Source organism: Salmo salar, chromosome 16 (genome assembly GCF_965601325.2).
Source record: "Salmo salar chromosome 16, fSalSal1, whole genome shotgun sequence".
Lineage (NCBI taxonomy): Eukaryota > Metazoa > Chordata > Actinopteri > Salmoniformes > Salmonidae > Salmo > Salmo salar.
In genome coordinates this window covers 77,195,001-77,214,862 of record NC_138306.1, presented here as the reverse complement: position 1 = coordinate 77,214,862, position 19,862 = coordinate 77,195,001, and the positions used below count along the sequence as shown (strand labels likewise).

The 19,862-nt window shown below is 43.6% G+C and overlaps 3 protein-coding genes across 5 annotated transcripts in view; 2 read left to right on the top strand and 1 right to left on the bottom strand.

The window, feature by feature from the left end:
• Positions 1–761: 761 nt before the first annotated feature.
• On the bottom strand, positions 762–5,217 carry LOC106574666 (uncharacterized). Of its 3 annotated transcripts, none has more exons than XM_045697869.2 (2): positions 5,057–5,217; positions 762–2,483 (listed from the first exon to the last, which is right to left on the bottom strand). In XM_045697869.2, the coding sequence occupies exon 2, from the start codon at positions 2,468–2,470 to the stop codon at positions 1,241–1,243; it is 1,230 nt and encodes a 409-aa protein (XP_045553825.1). In that variant the 5' UTR covers positions 2,471–2,483; positions 5,057–5,217; the 3' UTR covers positions 762–1,240. The 3 variants fall into 3 exon arrangements, with proteins under 3 accessions (XP_045553825.1, XP_014006137.2, XP_014006139.2); XM_014150662.3 differs by lacking the exon at positions 5,057–5,217 and adding an exon at positions 3,105–3,938; XM_014150664.3 differs by lacking the exon at positions 5,057–5,217 and adding an exon at positions 2,882–3,078.
• A 1,785-nt stretch (positions 5,218–7,002) lies between these two features.
• Positions 7,003–10,161, top strand: fbx36 (F-box only protein 36). The gene is given in 4 exon segments (NM_001146604.1): positions 7,003–7,110; positions 8,557–8,665; positions 9,114–9,286; positions 9,469–10,161. Coding segments are annotated over 4 exon segments (567 nt in total). The 5' UTR covers positions 7,003–7,014; the 3' UTR covers positions 9,658–10,161.
• A 5,187-nt stretch (positions 10,162–15,348) lies between these two features.
• LOC106592512 (fibroblast growth factor 14) overlaps positions 15,349–19,862 on the top strand; it is a 93,298-nt gene continuing 88,784 nt past the window's right edge. Inside the window, exon 1 of the mRNA XM_045697903.2 lies at positions 15,349–16,279. Coding sequence (XP_045553859.1) covers positions 15,775–16,279 — 505 coding nt within the window. The 5' untranslated portion in view covers positions 15,349–15,774. The remainder of the gene's footprint in view (positions 16,280–19,862) is intronic.

Here is a 19,862-nt window from a genome sequence, read left to right as displayed (position 1 = left end):
TTACAGACAGAAATACTCCTCAGCACCCACCCACACACCCCTTTAGACCATCCCGCAGGTGATGTCAGATTTGAAGGTCCTGGGCTGGTGTAGTTACACGTGGTCTGCGGTTGTGAGGTCGGTTGGACATACTGCCAACTTCTCTAAAACGACATTGGAGGCAGCTTATGGTAGAGAAATTACCATTCCTTTCTCTGGAAAAAAGCTCTGGTGGACATTCCTGCAGTCAGCATGCTAATTGTACGCTCCATCAAAACTTGCGACATTTGTGGCATTGTGTTGTGTGACAGAACTGGCCTTTTATTGCCCCCAGCACAAGGTGCACCTGTGTAATAATCATGCTGTTTAATCAGCTTCTTGATATGCCACACCTGTCAGGTGGATGGATAATCTTGGCAAAGGAGAAATAGTCACTAACAGGGATGTAAACAAATTTGTGCACAAAATCTGAGAGAAATACACTTTTTGTGCATATGGAACATTTAAGAATTGTTTATTTTAGCACATGAAACCGAACACTTAACATGTGGCGTTTATTTTTGTTCAGTGTATGAAATACAAGAATGGGTTGTGAGACACTGCTGTAGCCTACTCACAACAAAAAGCTGTTCAGAAAACCAGTGGAGGTGTAAGGAACAGCCCAAAATCACACACACACACCTGCAGCACAGGATGCAAATTGTTTGTTTCACATCTCCTGTGGTGCAGGTGTGGGTGTGTGTCTAGACTTCTATGACAGAGGAAGTCGGCTAAATTGTACCTAAAATTGATGTATTCTTTTTATTGTATTGTTTTCCAAGATACAAACACATCCCAGGTAATAAAGATAATACAAAGGCAGGTAAAAAAACACACACAAAAAACACGTTTTGTCAGTTGATAGTTTCATTGTGTAGCATTATGAGTCATCAACTGCTGTCATGTACATATTACGGCTGTTTGCGAGTTCACAAAGTACATATTCTACATTTGAGTCCATCTGCTCCACAGAAGTATATCAGGAAAAGTCAACAGAATGACAAAGTACATCATTCTTCATCACTGTGTGTACAGAGGAAGTAAATACATACTTCACTGAGACTCTACACCTCCGTGACAGTGGAATCTACTGTACCTAGGGTTACTAGCCTAGTAGATGCACAATGCAAAGAGATTCTAGAACCTAGATAATGTAGGCCTGGCTGTAGAGTCCCTTCTCCTGATTACCAAGGTACAGTATGTGTTAGCAACCATTAACCAATCACTCTTCTCCATTGCTGCCCTCCCCCTCCTCCCCCTCCCCGCTTCGGGCATTGCAGCGGTTGCCATGGCGTTTTATGCCCCACACCACGTCAGAGCTGAAGGGGCAGAAGAGGCAGCGGTACATGCCCTGTCTGTGGTTGTGGTAGATATGGTTGAGTAGTGAATACTCTAGTATGAAGGCCTTGCTACACTCTTTACAGCAGTAAGGTTTGGGCACGTCGTGCTTGTAGCTCACGTGGTAGATGGCATGGCCCTTCATCTTGGAGCGCTTGCCACACAGGCGACAGTTGTAGCGACCCCCCTGGCGCTGGATATATTTGGTCAGGAAGGCCTCTTCCTGCTTTTTGTGTTTGTCACTTTTTTTGTTGTTGTTGGTCTGTAGCTCCTCCTCTTCCTCTTCATCATGATCATCTTCCTCACTGCCTGCCGTAGAGCTTCTCTTTCGTTTCATGGGGCTGCCGGCTGAGCGGGAGTCCTCTTCGTTGTCCTCGCCTCCCTCCATCTCCTCTAGTCCTCTTTTCCTACCTTCCTCCTCTTGCTTCACTCCTCCTTTGTCCTCATCCTCGTCTTCTGCCTTGGGCTCACTGGGAGGATGACTACTGTCTTTTGACAGCACGTCTACACTGATACCTTCCTGTTCTTCTCCCCCCTCCCCCCTACGCTCATCCCCTTCTCCCTCCTCACCGCCCTCTTCTCCCCCCTCTCCCTGGCCCTTTCCAGAGAGGCAGTGGCAGGTGAGCAGGTGGTCGTAGAGGCGAGGGAACTCCCTGGCCGTGTGGAAACACACGCTGCAGTGGAACAGCCGTGCCGTGCGCTGGTAGAAGATGGCGTTGCCCAGGCGACCCACAGGCGTGTCATCCAGGCGGCTTGGGTGGATCTTAGCGATGTGGATGAGGTAGCTGCAGTGGCTCTTACACTGGAGCAGACAGTGGGGACACTGGAGGTGCTGGAGATAGCTGTCCGACTCCCGGTCTCTGTCCCGCCCCTGGCCGCCAGAGGAGGAAGACGGCCTCTTGAGCTCCATAACAGCTCCCTGTGACTCCCTAATGTCCACAATGGCTTCTTTTGACTCTGACTCATTAACTTCCATCATGGCTGACATGGACTCCTTCACGTCCATTGCGGCTGAAATTGACTCCTTAACGCCCATTGTGGCTTCCGTTGACTCTTTAAAACCCATCATGGCCGTCTCTGACTCCTTAACCTCAACCTCCATCACGGCTTCCATTGACTGGAGCTCACTGGACACAAAGGGGAGTGAAAAACATGCCGTTGAAAATGATTGATTGTTGTTTATTTGAATAAGACTGAATGTAATACATAAGTGTTGTTAGTAATACATTAGTAATGACAACGTAACTTAACAGTTGTCCAAATGCATACAAATTTACAAGCTAGCATTGTAGCCCATCTGTACATCAGGAAATCTATGTCACTAACAAGGTTGAGTGTGCAGGTGTCAACATTTGACACTAGCTTAATCTAGATTCACATCCGACATTGTAGAGGCATAATTCCAGCCATGTTCACAGAATGAAAGTATACTAGTTCATTCCAAAATAGATTTAGCCTAACTCAAGCTAGCTTACTGTGTAAACAATAGCACATAGTTCGTTCGAAAATATACATTTTAACTCACCTATCAATTCTCAAAAAGCCAATGAAACACACATAACATATTTCCGTGAATAGATAGACTATGCCTGATTGTTGTTCGTTTACGTTTTGCTGAATAATTTGATGAAATAGCAAAGATCTGCTATAATGTAACAGTTTTTCCTCGGGAGCCTTTCCTTGGCTTATCAGAAGTGACGCTCAGTACGTTGAAGTGACGTAGCCTCCATCATTAACTCTCTACTCACCGTTTCGGCTCCCTGCTGTTCTGTATAACAGAATAATCCATGCGTGTTCTATCCTGAACTTCTTGGTTCGGTCTGTGTTGCTTCTTCTCGTCCTTTTGGCTAACATAAGGTGAAGAAGCATCGGTTCTGCTCGGGCTATCGCTGAGACAAATCGTGGGAACCGCGTCATCCCACAACAATCTCTTTCACGGTGTATGGAGTCGAAAACATTCTTTGCTGAAATGAGCCTCGCATATCTGAGTGCCGTTCAATACGCCATTCTCGTGTAAGGAGGCGAATTCCACCAATTTTCGGAATAAGATGTAGTCTTTTGGAAAAGAGTGGAAACTGGTGGTTTGCAGCCCAGGACAATGCACCTTGTCGGCGTTTTGTAAATAGATTAAACTGGGGCAAGCACCAAAGCTGTGATCGAAAACCCATACTAACATACTGTGTACTACATACTTAATGAGTATATACTATTAGTTCATTTTAGCATACTGTAAACGAACAGTATCCTTTCAATTGAGCGTACTAGTTCTTTGCCTGTCTACCGGAAGTTGATGCTGTTGCTATGCAACCGCTAGCTAGCTAGCTAGCCAAAAGGACGCTCTGGATAACATGAACACTGCCGAACCAGGTCTGCTAGGGCGAATAAAATGGTCAAAGTGGTTTCATTTGTGTCTGGAAGTAGCTAGCAAGCTAGCCAACGTTAACTTGGGTGGCGTTGTAAGGTCAGAACGCTCAAATCAACCCTACTCCTTGGCCCGAGCGTCTAGTGTGCGCTCCAAGAGCAAAAAACGCTCTGAATTTACAAACGGACAATCTGACAACGCTCTGAATTTACAAGCACACTCTGGCACTCCAGATTGAATTTAAGAACACACCCGAATTCGTAAAATGTCTAGCTAGTCATTTGTTATGTTAGCTAGCTAGCTTGCTAACGTTGGCTAGCTTGCAAGCTACTTCCAGACACAAATGAAACCACTTTGACCATTTTATTCGCCCTAGCAGACCTGGTTCGGCAGTGTTCATGTTATCCAGAGCGTTGGTGACTGTAATAGGCTGGACACATGACATTTTTAACAATGCTTTTTTTCTGATAAAAACGAGTTCATCACCTCCGTCATGGAGCCCAGTTTCATAGTATTACCATATGTCCCAGCTGCTTGCCGTAGTTTTGAAGTAATCACGAAAAAAACAGGCCTTATTTTAGGGCATTTTTCACCCTGCCAGCTCCTATTAGTTTTATTGAGCACCAACTCACCTTCCGAACGTTCTACGTCACAATGCCTGCTTTGCTATTGTTGGCAATGAGACGCGTTGTTTGTAGTTAAAATGTAAAATACAACAAAATATTACTCATGGAACTCTGAGGTCGTCCCATTGTTTCCTATAGGGAAATATAGGTATGTCTGTCTATTTCGTCAAATATCTCGTAATGTGTATATTTAGATATTTTTTTTAATTGGACACCATTTTAATCATGAGAATCTCTTTCTAATTATGTGAGGCTGAGCAGTGTATTCCGTTGTCATCAAACGCTAGACCAGAAGTAGTCCGAGGTTGCAATTTTTCCCTACTTCCTCGTTATACAGACATAAGCACACTAGGCACCACTCAGAAGGGATCCTTTGAAGTCGGAGTAGATAGCCAGAGCGAATTTATGAAAGCACCAAATGTCCATTGAGAACGCACAACGACTGTACCATATAGCTAAGCTAAGAATGACGGGAATAATCAAGTCAATAAACATTGGGTAGTTAGTTAGTTAGCCTATAGTTAATATACTGGCAAGTTTGATATATAAGTTAGTAGCCAACTAACGTTAGGTAGGTAGCTAACATACTGGTACATACTGCTGTAATGATATGGAATGTGGTTTGTAAGGACAGTGTAGCTAACAAATTGTCAGCCAACATAACGTGTAAAGTAACTTATTTGAAAAATAATTACTTTATTACATTGCTCACCGTTTTCTTAACGTTTGTCTTAATTACTTAAAGCAATGAATTTGAATCCGCTCTCGTACTTCGGCTGCATATTTTCCGCCATTTTCTTCATATCGGAAAATGATGTGAAGCCACGCCCATTTCCTGAAAAACTGCATTTTGGGCCCTAAAGTACGGAAATAGTGTCCTCTGCATGTATACTTCATATTTTGGCGAATTTAGTACGACATCCGGTAACTTTTGGCATACTAACTATATCCATACTATGATCAATAAGCATACTATATACTCAATTCACGTCACAAATAGTACGGTTAATGCGGTTATTATGAGTATTCGAACACATGGAGGTAGAAAATCTTTGACTCATCTTTATATATGTGCACTAATGGCTGCTTTGACACACCACTGAGGTGTGTCAAAGCCTTCCCTGTAACTCAGTTGGTAGAGCATGGTGTTTGCAACACCAGGGTTGTGGGTTCGATTCCCACAGGGGGCCAGCACAGGGAAAAAAAAAAAAATGTATGAAATTGTCTGAAATGTATGCATTCACTACTGTAAGTCACTCTGGATAAGAGCGTCTGCTAAATGACTAAAATGTAAAAATGTAAAATGTAACAGGGCAGACCATTGAGGGCTTTCTCATAGAGATAGATAGAGGACTCTAGTGCCCAAAAGCTGTTTTAGCATGTGCAGCGGCATTCAGTACTTTAGACATTTTGAAATAGTCAACTGTGCAAAGCAAAGGATAGAGGGACGAACAGAGGGGACAGGTTTTCGGAATGAAATGCCGCTTTGATTTTGGCTTGTGATTCCTTTTGCTCCAAATGTGTAAATCTCCAATAAAAGTTGTATCAATTAAACATCACAAAAATCAAACAGGGTGGACATTTGGTAGTCTTTGGTATTTCTCAGCCTCTTATTTCCCCATCACTTCCTCTCAAATGTGAGAAACAACCCAGATACAGAGTAAAAATGTGTGAATGGCGGAACAGAAAGAGTTGTGGTTGAGAGACTGGTTAGGAGAAGTTGAACAGAAAGGAGCATGGTGCCTTGACATTATTGTAAACAATGAGTGCTGGGCAATATCACACATTTAAGCTTTAGATTTCTCAGCTTACCCCTCAACCCCACATACACACACACACATCTACTCACACTTTCAAGCCTAGACAAACCCATGGCCATTTAATGTACCTCGGAACTCAGCAAAGAGTTGAACTGGCAAACAGGTCCTTAAAACAGTGTTGACACATATGACACCCACTATGACCAGAAGCCTCTTATTTCCCCCTCACTTCCCCCCAAACCGTAGAAATGGCCCGGGTGGTGTGAAAATGTGTCATTGGCTTTAATACTCTGATTGGTTAGAGATGATACAATCACTGACGACTTTGTTTTGTACATAACCTTTCATGATTGGTTAGAGGTGATACAATCACTGACGACTTTGTTTTGTACATAACCTTTCATTTCGACGTCACCACTAACGACTTCAATGATGGCAGTCTCAGATTGAAGTATGTAGCGAACATAGAACAGTGGAAGAATTCAGTTTGAGTCGTCAGCAAATGAGTGCTGGGTAATATCACACTTTTACTCTCCATATTTCTCATCCTTCCCCTCAACCACACACACACACACACATCTACTCACACTCTCAATCCTAGACAAACCCATGGCTATGTACTTATTGTACCTCATAAGTCAGCAAAGAGTTGAACTGGCAAACAGTAGGTCCTGAAAACAATGTTGGCACACATGACACCCACTCCCACACCCTTCCTGTCTGCCAGCACCTTCACACACACACACACACACACACACACACACACACACACACACACACACACACACACACACACACACACACACACACACACACACACACACACACACACACACACACACACACACACACGCACACACAAAATATCATATGAAAGTTTCTGAGGCTGTGTGTTAGTAGTATAGAGATCATGTCTACTCTCCTCTCAGAGTGTTTGTATGAGATCAGTCAACAGGCTGCACCTCCCTGTAAGGATTACCACCAACTCACAGTCACCCAGACACAGGTACAGTACAGACAACTACAGGTACAGTACAGACAACTACAGGTACAGTACAGACACCTACAAGTACAGTACAGACACCTACAGGTACAGTACAGACAACCACAGAAACAGTACAGACACCTACATGTACAGACAACTACAGGTACAGTACAGACACCTACAGGTACAGTACAGACAAATTCAGGTACAGTACAGACACCTACAAGTACAGTACAGACACCCACAGGTACAGTACAGACAACTACAGGAACAGTACAGACACCCACGGGTACAGTACAGACAACTACAGGAACAGTACAGACACCTACAGGAACAGTACAGACAACTACGGGAACAGTACAGACACCTACAGGTACAGTAGAGACAACTACAGGTACAGTACAGACACCTACAGGTACAGTACAGACAACTACAGGAACAGTACAGACACCTACAGGAACAGTACAGACACCTACATTTACGGACAACTACAGGTACAGTACAGACAACTACTGGAACAGTACAGACACCTACAGGTACAGTACAGACAACTACAGGAACAGTACAGACACCTACAGGTACAGTGCAGACACATACAGGAACAGTACAGACACCTACAGATACAGGTACAGTACAGACAACTACTGGAACAGTACAGACACCTACAGGAACAGTACAGACAACTACGGGAACAGTACAGACACCTACAGGTACAGTAGAGACAACTACAGGTACAGTACAGACACCTACAGGTACAGTACAGACAACTACAGGAACAGTACAGACACCTACAGGAACAGTACAGACACCTACATTTACGGACAACTACAGGTACAGTACAGACAACTACTGGAACAGTACAGACACCTACAGGTACAGTACAGACAACTACAGGAACAGTACAGACACCTACAGGTACAGTGCAGACACATACAGGAACAGTACAGACACCTACAGATACAGGTACAGTACAGACAATTACTGGAACAGTACAGACACCTACAGGAACAGTACAGACACCTACAGGAATAGTACAGACAACTACAGGAACAGTACAGACACCTACAGGAACAGTACAGACACCTACAGGAACAGTACAGACACCTAGCTTAGTCTATTCCACTGGCTTTTGGATGTCTTTTAGGTGCGGCATTTAGAAGCTGTTTCATAAAGTATGTCAACCGAGGGGAGCGAGGGAATGCAACCCTGGAAATGCCATCAGCTTTAGGGCTCTGCTACAGATGTGAATCAGTCTCCGGGCTAGACATTTAATGAAATATTGAATGAAATATAAAAAACGATAAAGAACAAAACTTCCCATTTAAATGACACAGTAATGGGGAATAGTCATTTACACAGTCAAGTGAATATAATGTGTTTTGTAACAAACTGGCTACATTTGTACGCTGTGAACTGTTAGGCTATTGTGTATTAACTTGTAATCATGTAGACTTGGTTTGGTCGTAGGTGGTTTTCAAGGTGTGGAGTGTGTCCTGTCCTCTACGATGCGAGAAACCACAACCTGCAGAAAACAAGAAATCACACACAGACTTCCTACAGGATAGCCACACACAAGGTAGTGTGTGTGTGTGTGTGTGCGTGCGTGTGTGTGTGTGTGTGTGTGTGTGTGTGTGTGTGTGTGTGTGTGTGTGTGTGTGTGTGTGTGTGTGTGTGTGTGTGTGTGTGTGTGTGTGTGTGTGTGTGTGTGTGTGTGTTAGAGATAAAGTGCTATTTTAGGTCACACAAATGCATACCCTCCATATATAATTAGGTCATTTATAACCAAACGATCAATCTGTCAACAACCCGACCATGGGCAAGTCTAGACATGGAAGGAGAGAGCCTACTCCCACAATATCCTTTTAATGGTCCATTGCAAGAATACACATTCAAATACTTTTATTGTCCAATTCCAAGGATCATATGATTTATTTAGAAAGTTACCAATAAACTATTACTATTTAAAATAACATTTTATTGAAAGAGAATGTGTGTGTGTGTGGGGGGGGGGGGTTCCTTCACAGGTCACATAGGGCGAGTGTTTGGTCCACACACTCTCGACTATGTGGTGAACCTGTGCTGGCATCGCTATGACTACCTGGTCCGGCTCCCTGATTGGCTGCTCCTGAACATCCTGTCCTTCCTGGACTGGGCGGATATTAAGACTATCTCCCAGACCTGCAAGAGGATCCAACAGGTAGGTTAACCATGATGACATCATTGTAATGATTTATAGTAATAGTTTGAGTTATTAGGCTGGTAGTACTTTTCTCAGACTTAAAAATGCTCAACATTTATGAGCTCTCCCCCTCCCTCTGCTGCTCCTCTCCTTTCTCCCTCTCTCCCCCCTCCCATCCTCCTCTTTCTCCTTCTCCCTAGCTATGCTGCAGTGAGGGGTTTTGGGCGCATGGGACAGCAGGGGCCAGGTACGGGCAGAGTGAGGTCACTATGGAGGGTGTGAGCCCTACTCTACAGCGCCATCTGGTGGTGTTTCACAGAAGTCAGGTGCTCTCCCGTCTGGCCCAGCAGCAGCACAGCAAGAGGAAGAACAGTGTCTGGCACCTGTGAGAGACTTAGCCTGGTCACGCAGCGCTCTTACTTAAACAGAATGTGAGCTATCGCACGATCAGCCAGATTTCACCAAAATACATGTGAGAGAGAGACGAGCAAAGTACGTCGGTCGGTCTGTCTGTCTATCTGTTAGTCTGTCTGTCTGTCTCTCTCTCTCAAACACTTTCAAGATATTTTACTATTATCTATTACATTTCCATGACCTGGAAAATAGTTACGTTAGGCACATAGGGCAGAGTTAGTTTATATAGGCAGTGTAGCTGCCTGTCAGTGTTTTGAATGGCCAGCAGGTGGTAATATTAAGCAGAAATCAGAGAGCCTCATAAACCTCTTTGATTCACTAATAGGTGTTTGGTAGCCTGCTGTAGAAAGTGTGTGCTCATCTAGGGGAAGAGGTATTGCTACTCCAAAACCTTTTAATGGTTATAATGATACATAGCTAATGTTGTTTGTGTTTTTGGTCTCAAATGATAGAATAAAGAACATATGGCACAATCACCTAAACATTGTGTCTGTGATGAATCAAACATATAGACAGTAGTTCATCAATAGAAGGAACATCTTGTATTCTCCAATGTACTGCAGGCAGATCGGAAGTCCTAATCCAATGCATGTGACTGAATATACTGGTCGCACATCTGAGAGCTCTAGTCTTCTCTACCCACCAGAAGCTAAAGACAATAGTACTGTAGAGGCTTTCTTCTTGGGCTTTATCATGTTAGAGATCCCCATCTGGTGTGTAGACCCAGCTGTAATAAAATTCCATTCACTGAGTGATGCAACACACACACACACACACACACACACACACACACACACACACACACACACACACACACACACACACACACACACACACACACACACACACACACACACACACACACACACACACACACACACACACACACACACACACACACACACACACACCACAGTTCTCTTGGGGCATATTGACTATTGATGGACCACAATGATTGTATAGACTAAAGCAATTACCACAGTTATCCATGGTTGAGTTTAGTTGTTCTGTTGCCATGGGGATGTGCCCATCTTTGAATTGTTTTTGGAATGTAATATGTGTTCTTTTCAAAGACTTGAAAATAAGTAAAAGGTGGTGTCTGAGAGAAGAGCGAGAGAGAAAGCTAGAGAGAGAAAGGTAGAGAGATAATGAGCAAGGAAATGGGGGGGGTTATTTCATATACTAGTGCACTATGTAAGGAGAAGTGTGCCATTTAGGAAGCAGACAGTATCTGAAAGGGCCAGTACAAGCCTGGTCTGTCATTGAGAGCTATTTATTGGTGGCTGACAGAGCAGCCATATGATAGTCCCAGGAGTGGCCTGCCCATTCAGTACTGTGACAAAGATCAATGAATGAGGAGCACTCTCTCTCACACACACACCCTCTGGTAGAGGGTTGCAGAATTCCATTCTGTAAACTGAGGTAGATGAGGGTGGAATTTCATTGTGAAAAACTAGCCTTCTCTCTCTGGCAAGGAGAGTCGAAGGAAAAATGATTTTGGAATGGAATGCAGAAAGTAGCATTGATTTTACAGCCTGGGCATAGCCTATGACAATTCACAAATAAATAATAATATGAAATATATATATACAAACACACCTACTCATTCAAGGGTTTTTCTTTATTTTTACTATTTTCTACATGGTAGAATAATAATGAAGACATCAAATCTATGAAATAACACATATGGAATCATGTAGTAACCAAAAATGTGTTAAACAAATCAAAATATATTTGAAATTCTTCAAAGTAGCCACATTTTGCCTTGATGACAGCTTTGCATACTCTTGGCATCCTCTTAACCAGCTTCATGAGGTAGTCACGTCGAATGCATTTCAATTAACATGTGTGCCTTGTTAAAAGTATATTTGTGGAATTTATTTCCTTCTTAATGCGTTTGAGACAATCAGTTGTGTTGTGACAAGGTAGGGGTGATATACAAAAGATAGCCCTATTTGGTAAAATACCAAGTCCATGTTATGGCAAGAACAGGTCAAATAAGCAAAGGGAAACAACAGTCCATCATTACTTTAAGACATGAAGGTCAGTCAATGTGGAGAATTTCAAGTACTTCGAAACTTTCTTCAAGTGCAGTTGCAAAAACCATCAAGCACTGTGATGAAACTGGCTCTCATGAGGACCGTCACAGGAAAGGAAGACCCAGAGTTACCTCTGCTGCAGAGGATAAGTTCATTAGAGTTACCAGCCAAATAAATGCTTCACAGAGTTCAAGCAACAGACTCATCTCAACATCAACTGTTCAGAGGAGACTGCTTGAATCAGGCCTTCATGGTTGAATTGCTGCAAAGAAACCACTACTTAAGGACACCAATAATAAGAAGAGACTTGCTTGGGCCAAGAAACATGAGCTATGGACATTAGACAGGTGGAAATCTGTCCTTTGGTCTGATGAGTCCAAATTTGCGATTTTTGGTTGGAACCACCGTGTCTTTGTGAGACGCAGAGTAGGTGAATGGATCTTCTCTGCATGTGTGGTTCCCACCGTGAAGCATGGAGGAGGAGGTGTGATGGTGTGGGGGTGCTTTGCTGGTGACACTGTCTGCGATTTATTTAGAATTCAAGGCACACTTAATCAACATGGCTACCACAGCATCCCATCTGGTTTACTCTTAGTGGGACATTGACCCAACACACCTCCAGGCTGTGTAAGGGCTATTTGACCAAGAAGGAGAGTGATGGAGTGCTGCATCAGATGATCTGGCCTCCACAATCACCTGACCTCAACCAAATTGAGATGGTTTGGGATGAGTTGGACCACAGAGTGAAGGAAAAGCAGCCAACAAGTGCTCAGCATATGTGGGAACTCCTTCAAGATTGTTGTAAAAGCATTCCAGGTGAAGCTGGTTGAGAGAATGCCAAGAGTGTGCAAGGCTGTTATCAAGGCAAAGGGTGGTTACTTTGAAGAACACTTTTTTGGTTACTACATGATTCCATTTGTGTTATTTCATAGTTTTGATGTCTTCACTATTATTCTACAATGTAGAAAATAGTAAACATAAAGAAAAACCCTTGAATGAGTAGGTGTGTCCAAACTTTCGACTGGTACTGTACGTATATTCAAAAAATATATATTCAAAAAATATATACAGTGCCTTCTGAAAGTATTCAGACCTCTTGACTTTTTCCACAATTTGTTAGGTTACAGACTTATTCTAAAATGTATAAAATCTTAGTTTTCTATCAATCTACACACAATTCCCCATAATGACAAAGCAAAATCTGGTTTGTATTAGTATTTGCAAAAAAACAAACATTTTTTTAACTATACAGAAATATTACATTTACATAAGTATTCAGACCCTTTGCTCAGTATTTTGTTGAAGCACCTTTGGCAGAAATTACAGCCTCGAGTCTTCTTGGGTATGACGCTACACGCTTGGTACACCTGAATTTGGGGAGTTTCTCCCATTTTCCTATGCAGATCCTCTCAAGCTCTGTCAGGTGGGATGGGGAGCATTGCTCCACACCTATTTTCAGGTCTCTCCAGACATGGGTTCAAGTCCGGGCTCTGGCTGGGCCACTCAAGGACATTCAGAGACTTGTCTTGAAGACACACCTGCGTTGTCTTGGCTGTGTGCTTAGGGTCGTTGTTCTGTTGGAAGGTAAACCCTTGCTCCAGTCTGAGGTCCTGAGCGCTCTGGAGCAGGTTTTCATCAAGGATCTCTCTCTGTACTTTGCTCCGTTCATCTTTCCCTCGATCCTGACTAGTCTCCCAGTCCCTGCCGCTGAAAAAAAAAACACAGCATGATGCTGCCAACACCATGCTTCACCGCAGGGATAGTGCCAGGTTTCCTCCGCACGTGACGCTTGATATTCAGGCCAAAGAATTTATTATTGGTTTCATCAGACCAGAGAATCTTGTTTCTCGTGGTCTGAGAGTCTTTAGGTGCCTTTTGACAAACTCCAAACGGGCTGTCATGTGCCTTTTACTGAGGAGTGGTATCTGTCTGGCCACTCTACCATAAAGGCCTGATTGATGGAGTGCTGCAGAGATGGTTGTCCTTCTGGAAGGTACTCCCATCTCCACAGAGGAAATCTGGAGCTCCATCGGGTTATTGGTCACCTCCTTGACCAAGGCCCTTCTCCCCCGATTGCTCAGTTTGGCCTTGGTGGTTCCAAACTTCTTTCATTTAAGTCTGAGGAGGCCACTGTGTTCTTGAAGACCTTCAATGCTGCAGACATTTTTTGGTACCCTTCCCCAGATCTGTGCCTGGACACAATCTTGTCTCGGAGCTCTACAGACAATTCCTTCGACCTCATGGCTTGGCTTTTGCTCTGACATGCACTGTCAACTGTGGGACCTTATATAGACAGGTGTGTGCCTTTCCAAATCATGTCCAATCAATTGAATTTACCACAGGTGGACTCCAATCAAGTCATAGAAACATCTGAAGGATGATCAATGGAGGAATTGTGTGCAGATTTTTTTATTTATTCATACATTTTAGAATAAGGCTGTAACATAACAAAATGTGGAAAAAGTCAAAGGGGGTGAATACTTTCCCAAGACACTGTATATTATAGCCATATATTTAGAAACACATTTTAAGAAAATGGAAAAGAGTTTTGACAAAAGTGACTGTGGTTCAATACATACCACAGCAGACGTCCTATGCAATCTTTTACCTCTTGTCACCTGCTGTAATGTTCTGAGCTGTTTATTTGTTGTGTAATAGCGCTAAGCTTTGGCCTTGAACACTGAGAAGTGACTAAACAACGTTGTTCAAATAAAGCGGTAGTGCGTTGCATGAATACAGTTATCACCCGCTCAGTCAATACAGCTTTGGGGTGTCTTGAAATCCACTTTACAAATAACATATAATATTGCTATTATTTAACCTTTCTTGGTGGTTGAAGGCTGGGCAATATGGCTCTCTTATCGAAAGTTAGAATCTAAACTAATTATATGTGGCAGAACATGCAGGGAAATGGGAGAATGCGTCACCACTGATATGACGGTGGTCCTGGCGCTGTCCTTTCAGCACCAGATGTCGAGCTATGCGGGTGGAGCGGGTCAGGACCACGGTGAGCGGTTATAGCCAACAAAATGCTGCTCAATGCTGCAGCGCTGCACTTCAATGCATCTGCTGGAATACACACACACACACACCACACACACACACACACACACACACACACACACACACACACACACACACACACACACACACACACCCTACACATACACATACACATACACATCACACACACACACACACACACATACATTACGATTTCTAGCTAGAGAGCACTTATCAATAAACTACTGGATAATTGTTGCTCTACTATGTTACATATGGCTCTACAACGCACTGGACGTTTCACCCACCTGCGTGAGCCTCAGCCTATGTTCTCCCCCCAATGGAGAATTCCAATCACGGGTTGGAAGTGACTGGAAAAGACGGGAGAGAGCGAGCCGACCGGTGAAGTGACGATATCTCGAGTCACTTTTACCAAAACTGGGGGAGCGTCTCGTTCGTAGGTGATGATGTGGAAACCACGTGTCTACGTAATGGAAAGCCGATCTCTTGGCTTGAACCCCTCCTCCCTCTCATCCCACCCCCCTGCCTAGCGCCCGCCTATCTCCAGCGCAGGGGTACGGGACGACGCACACACATCCCTACCGGATGCGTTATACTTTTGGGAGAAGGGAGGGCCGTAGTCAGCTTATTTTCATCAACAAGGTGAGGAAGAGAGGAAAAGAAGAGGGGGAAAGAGAACACAGAAACTACCCGGATAGGAGAGCAGCAGCAGTGCATTGGGACTCTATCAGAGAAGCATGGATTATTCATTTTAAAAAGCCTAGGCTTTATTAAATATTCAACACGTTTTTTTTAAAGACGCAGGAACGAATGGATTGGGGATTGATTCCTGCTGGGATTTACAGTAAAAGCGAGTAGCCTTCACCAACGTGACGACGCGACTTGATTTGGATTCGGGGCTCTAGCGATTGGCTATGCGTTGTTGGTTAGAAAGCTCCGCTGCAGTGTTCGCATAGGGATGGTACCCCTGCGGGTTCACTAACGGACCGATCCCATAACCACCCTCACCCCGGGAACGTACGAACTAATATGCAATGGTTTTTTGTCCAGAAATCCCCTGCGTTTCGCCGACTACACGCTAGCTCCGCATGTCTGTCTGTCGCACCGCTCCCCCTGTGCGGCAGATGCGATCTAAAGAGTCTATTTGGGCTTCTGACGCGCCGGCCAGGCGGCAGCAGCAGTACCCGCAACAGCAATACCGTTAAGGAGCAGGAGCAAGTGGAGGAAACTGCAGCATTCGCCTTCATTCTGAGGTATAACGAAGCGTTTCTGCAGCTAAGCGCCAACGCGAAGGACCCGGGGATTCACCTGTTCTGTTCTATGGTCCAGCTGGTTGGGCCGAGTCGCAGAGCTAAGCCCAACGGGACCTGGCTGTTATGCAAGCGGGGGGAGCGAGTCCCCATGAGGGTGTCTAGGCTGCTGGAACGCTCCTCGACCAAATCGATGAGGTTTCTTTGGAACATTTACAGCAAAGGATCGCATATGCTGCAGTGTCTTTGTGGCAAGAGTCTCAAGAAAACCAAGAACCCAACTGGTGAGTGAGAGACTGAGAGAGTGAGAGAGAAAGCGAGAGAGACCCCCCTGTGTGGTTGTGTGTGTGTGTGTGTGTGTGTGTGTGTGTGTGTATTTCCCCCCTGTGACTGCACTGTTAGGCGCAAGCTTGTGGTTGCTGGTGTGTTGTAGCTGCAATCGCAATTGTGCACCAAGTGAGCGCAGGGGAAGAGGAGGAGAGGAGGAGGAGAGGAGGGGGTGAATAACTTATTTGCGCAGACCCCACTACTGCTGCCACTGCTGCTGCTGGTGTTGTGTGTGTGTGTATTTCTGTGTGTGTGTGTGTGTGTGTGTGTGTGTGTGTGTGTGTGTGTGTGTGTGTGTGTGTGTGTGTGTGTGTGTGTGTGTGTGTGTGTGTGTGTGATGAGCGCGCGCGTGCCAGAAGCACAGCAGGAAAAAAGCCAACACACAAAAACAAATCCCTCAAACACAACGCACAGCAACACATAGATTTCAGCTGTAGCGTAACTTTTTTCAGGTGATTGTAGGGCCTGTTATGCCAATTCTATTTAGCTGCAGACTGTATCGAGGCTGCGTCTTTTCGCTGTGCTGTGGCTGCCGCTGTTCTCACTCGGGTTTGTTCGGGTTTGTATCACTGCAGTATAGCTCACTTCTGCAACACTTCCACGGGCTCAGCTCAGTACTGGCCCAGTCAAACACTCTGCGGCCCTAAACCTAAACGCAATGTTTCCCCTTTACGCCGATATTAAGAATTCACCAAGGCTGCATACGAATTGGACATCAAGGCTATCTGTTGATGCAGCTCACCTAGATACGTTGCCATGACTGTAAATACACGCTGAGATATACACAGCATTTTTTTGCATAGAGCTTTTGATCTATAAATAACATCATCAGATATTCCAACACAAAGGCCTATAGCATCTCATGCAAAGCAATGCGACATATGGACAATGCACCAACAATGGAACATTTAGGCCAACTTTGAATTACACAAGGCCTACCACGTCTTTTGTCACTTCCCCAAATAGGTTATTTTTCTAGTAGGCCTACACTGAAAAAAACAAGGTTCTTAAATAGTTCTTCCTCAGCTCTTAAAGGGACAGTTCGAGATTTGGCAATGAAGCCCTTTATCTACTTCCCCAGAGTCAGATTAACTTGTGGAGACCATTTTTATGTCTGTGCGTGCAGTTTGAAGGAAGTTGCTAACTAGCAATAGTGAAATGTGTTATTCTAGCTGTTCTCATAGACTTCCAGTCATTGCACTAACGCTAGTTACCGTTGGCTCGTGAAACTGCCTATAACTTCCTTCATACTGGATGCATATAACATTGAAATTGTATCCACAAGTTCATTTGACTCTGGTGAAGGAGATAAAGGGATTCATTGCCAAAATCACATACTATACCTTTAAGGTTCCTTGGAGAACTCTTGACTGATAAATAGCCTTTGAGTTAAGTGGGGTTTCTTGATGTGGCATCTACAGTTCTTCAGAATTCTAAAAGGTTCTTGAAATGTACGGAAGCCTCCAGATGTGTCCCTTTCATAGCACACAGGAAATTAGCCAGTGTTAATAGTGTTTATTTTTCAGTGTAACATTTCTAGTGTTGATTAGGGAGTTAAATGAACACTGGAAGAGTTAAATTAACACTGGAAGAGTTAAATTAACACTAAGTGGTGAAAAATAATCCCAGTGTTGGTGTTAATAACCAGAGTTGAAACAAAACCGTGCCCATCATTATCATACTTCCCAGCATTCTCTATTGCTGGCAGATTTTTGTTTCAATATGTGGGCCCCAGGAAAAGTAGCTGTTGCTTTAGCACTAGTTCATTGGATCCTTATAAAATACAAAATACAAAATATCTATATTTTTTGCATGTACATTGATTGATTAATTAATCTTATGCTACTCAAATATAAATAGCAGACATTTTTATAAACTAATATAATTTGTTACTTGGACTTATTGCACCTGTTACTGAAATGGTTGTTCCAGTTTAGATGCTTAAGGTAGTCTGATATGTTAGTCTTCCCAACCATAGCAGTCATTCTCAATGCAGGTTGTGGGTGGATAAGCATTCCAAATGTTGGATATCCCCACTTTTAATGGATTCCAATTAGAATTACATATCACTTCGCAAAACAGCATAAAATGACTTGCAGGTCTGATGTGACGTGTAAACCTTGAGTTTCAGGACACTGTATTAGGGTAAAACTAGGCCCTCAAAAAAAGACATTATGTAATATGTATTGTATTGTTTAAAATAATAACATTTTAAAGATAACATATTCACTTAGGATCTCTACTTGGTGAAGGCCACAGGATTGAAAATTAATGAATGCAATAACCCTTTCTCTGTCACTAACAAGTCATGGATGGTAACTCTACAATTCGCTCAAAGGCAAGGCACACTGGGAAATCCACCACTGAATTCACAGGCGGCTGGTGGCATCTTAATTTGGGAGGACGGGCTTATAGTAATGGCTTGAATGGAAATAATGGAATGGTATCAAATACATCACACATATGGTTTCCATGTGTTTGATACCATTCCATTCACTCCATTCCAGCCATTATTATGAACTGTCCTTTACAGAACCTATTAGAGATCTATAAAGAACCATGCATACACCTTTATTTTTAATAGGTCTACACAATTGTAGACCTCCACAAGTCTGGCTCATCCTTGGGAGCAATTTCCAAATGCCTGAAGGTACCACGTTCATCTGTACAAACAATAGTACACAAGTATAAACACCATGGGACCTCGCAGCCGTCATACCGCTCAGGAAGGAGATGCGTTCTGTCTCCTAGAGATGAACGTACTTTGGTGCGAAAAGTGCAAATCAATCCCAGAACAGCAGCAAAGGACCTTGTGAAGATGCTGGAGGAAACAGGTACAAAAGTATCTATATTCACAGTTAAACAAGTCCTATATTGACATAACCTGAAAGGCCGCTCAGCAAGGAAGAAGCCACCACTCCAAAACTGCCATAAAAAAACAGACTATGGTTTGCAACTGCACATGGGGACAAAGATCCTACTTTTTGGAGAAATGTCCTCTGGTCTGATGAAACTGTTTGGCCATAATGACCATCGTTATGTTTGGAGGAAAAAAGGGGAGGCTTGCATGCCGAAGAACACCATCCCAACCATGAAGCACGGGGGTGGCAGCATCATGTTGTGGGGGTGCTTTGCTGCAGGAGGGACTGGTGCACTTCACAAAATAGATGGCATCATGAGGAAGGAAAATTATGTTTATATATTGAAGCAACATCTCAAGACATCAGTCAGGAAGTTAAAGCTTGGTCGCAAATGGGTCTTCCAAATGGACAATGACCCCAAACATACTTCAAAAGTTGTTGCAAAATGGCTTAAGGACAACAAAGTCAATGTATTGGAGTGGCCATCACAAAGCCCTGACCTCAATCCTATAGAACATTTGTGGGCAGAACTGAAAAAGCATGTGTGAGCAAGGAGGCCTTCAAACCGGACTCAGTTACACCAGCTCTGTGAGGAGGAATGGGCCAAAATTCACCCAAATTATTGTGGGAAGTTTGTGGAAGGCTACCCAAAACGTTTGATCCTGATTGAGTGTATGTA

Excerpts from the sequence above, each read along its gene's own strand:
- LOC106574666 (XM_014150662.3), bottom strand. The coding sequence starts at position 3,145 with ATGGATTATTCTGTTATACAGAACAGCAGGGAGCCGAAACG. Across the intron at positions 2,484-3,104 it reads AACAGCAGGGAGCCGAAACG|TGAGCTCCAGTCAATGGAAG; the intron begins GTGAGTAGAGAG and ends CTTTGTGTCCAG.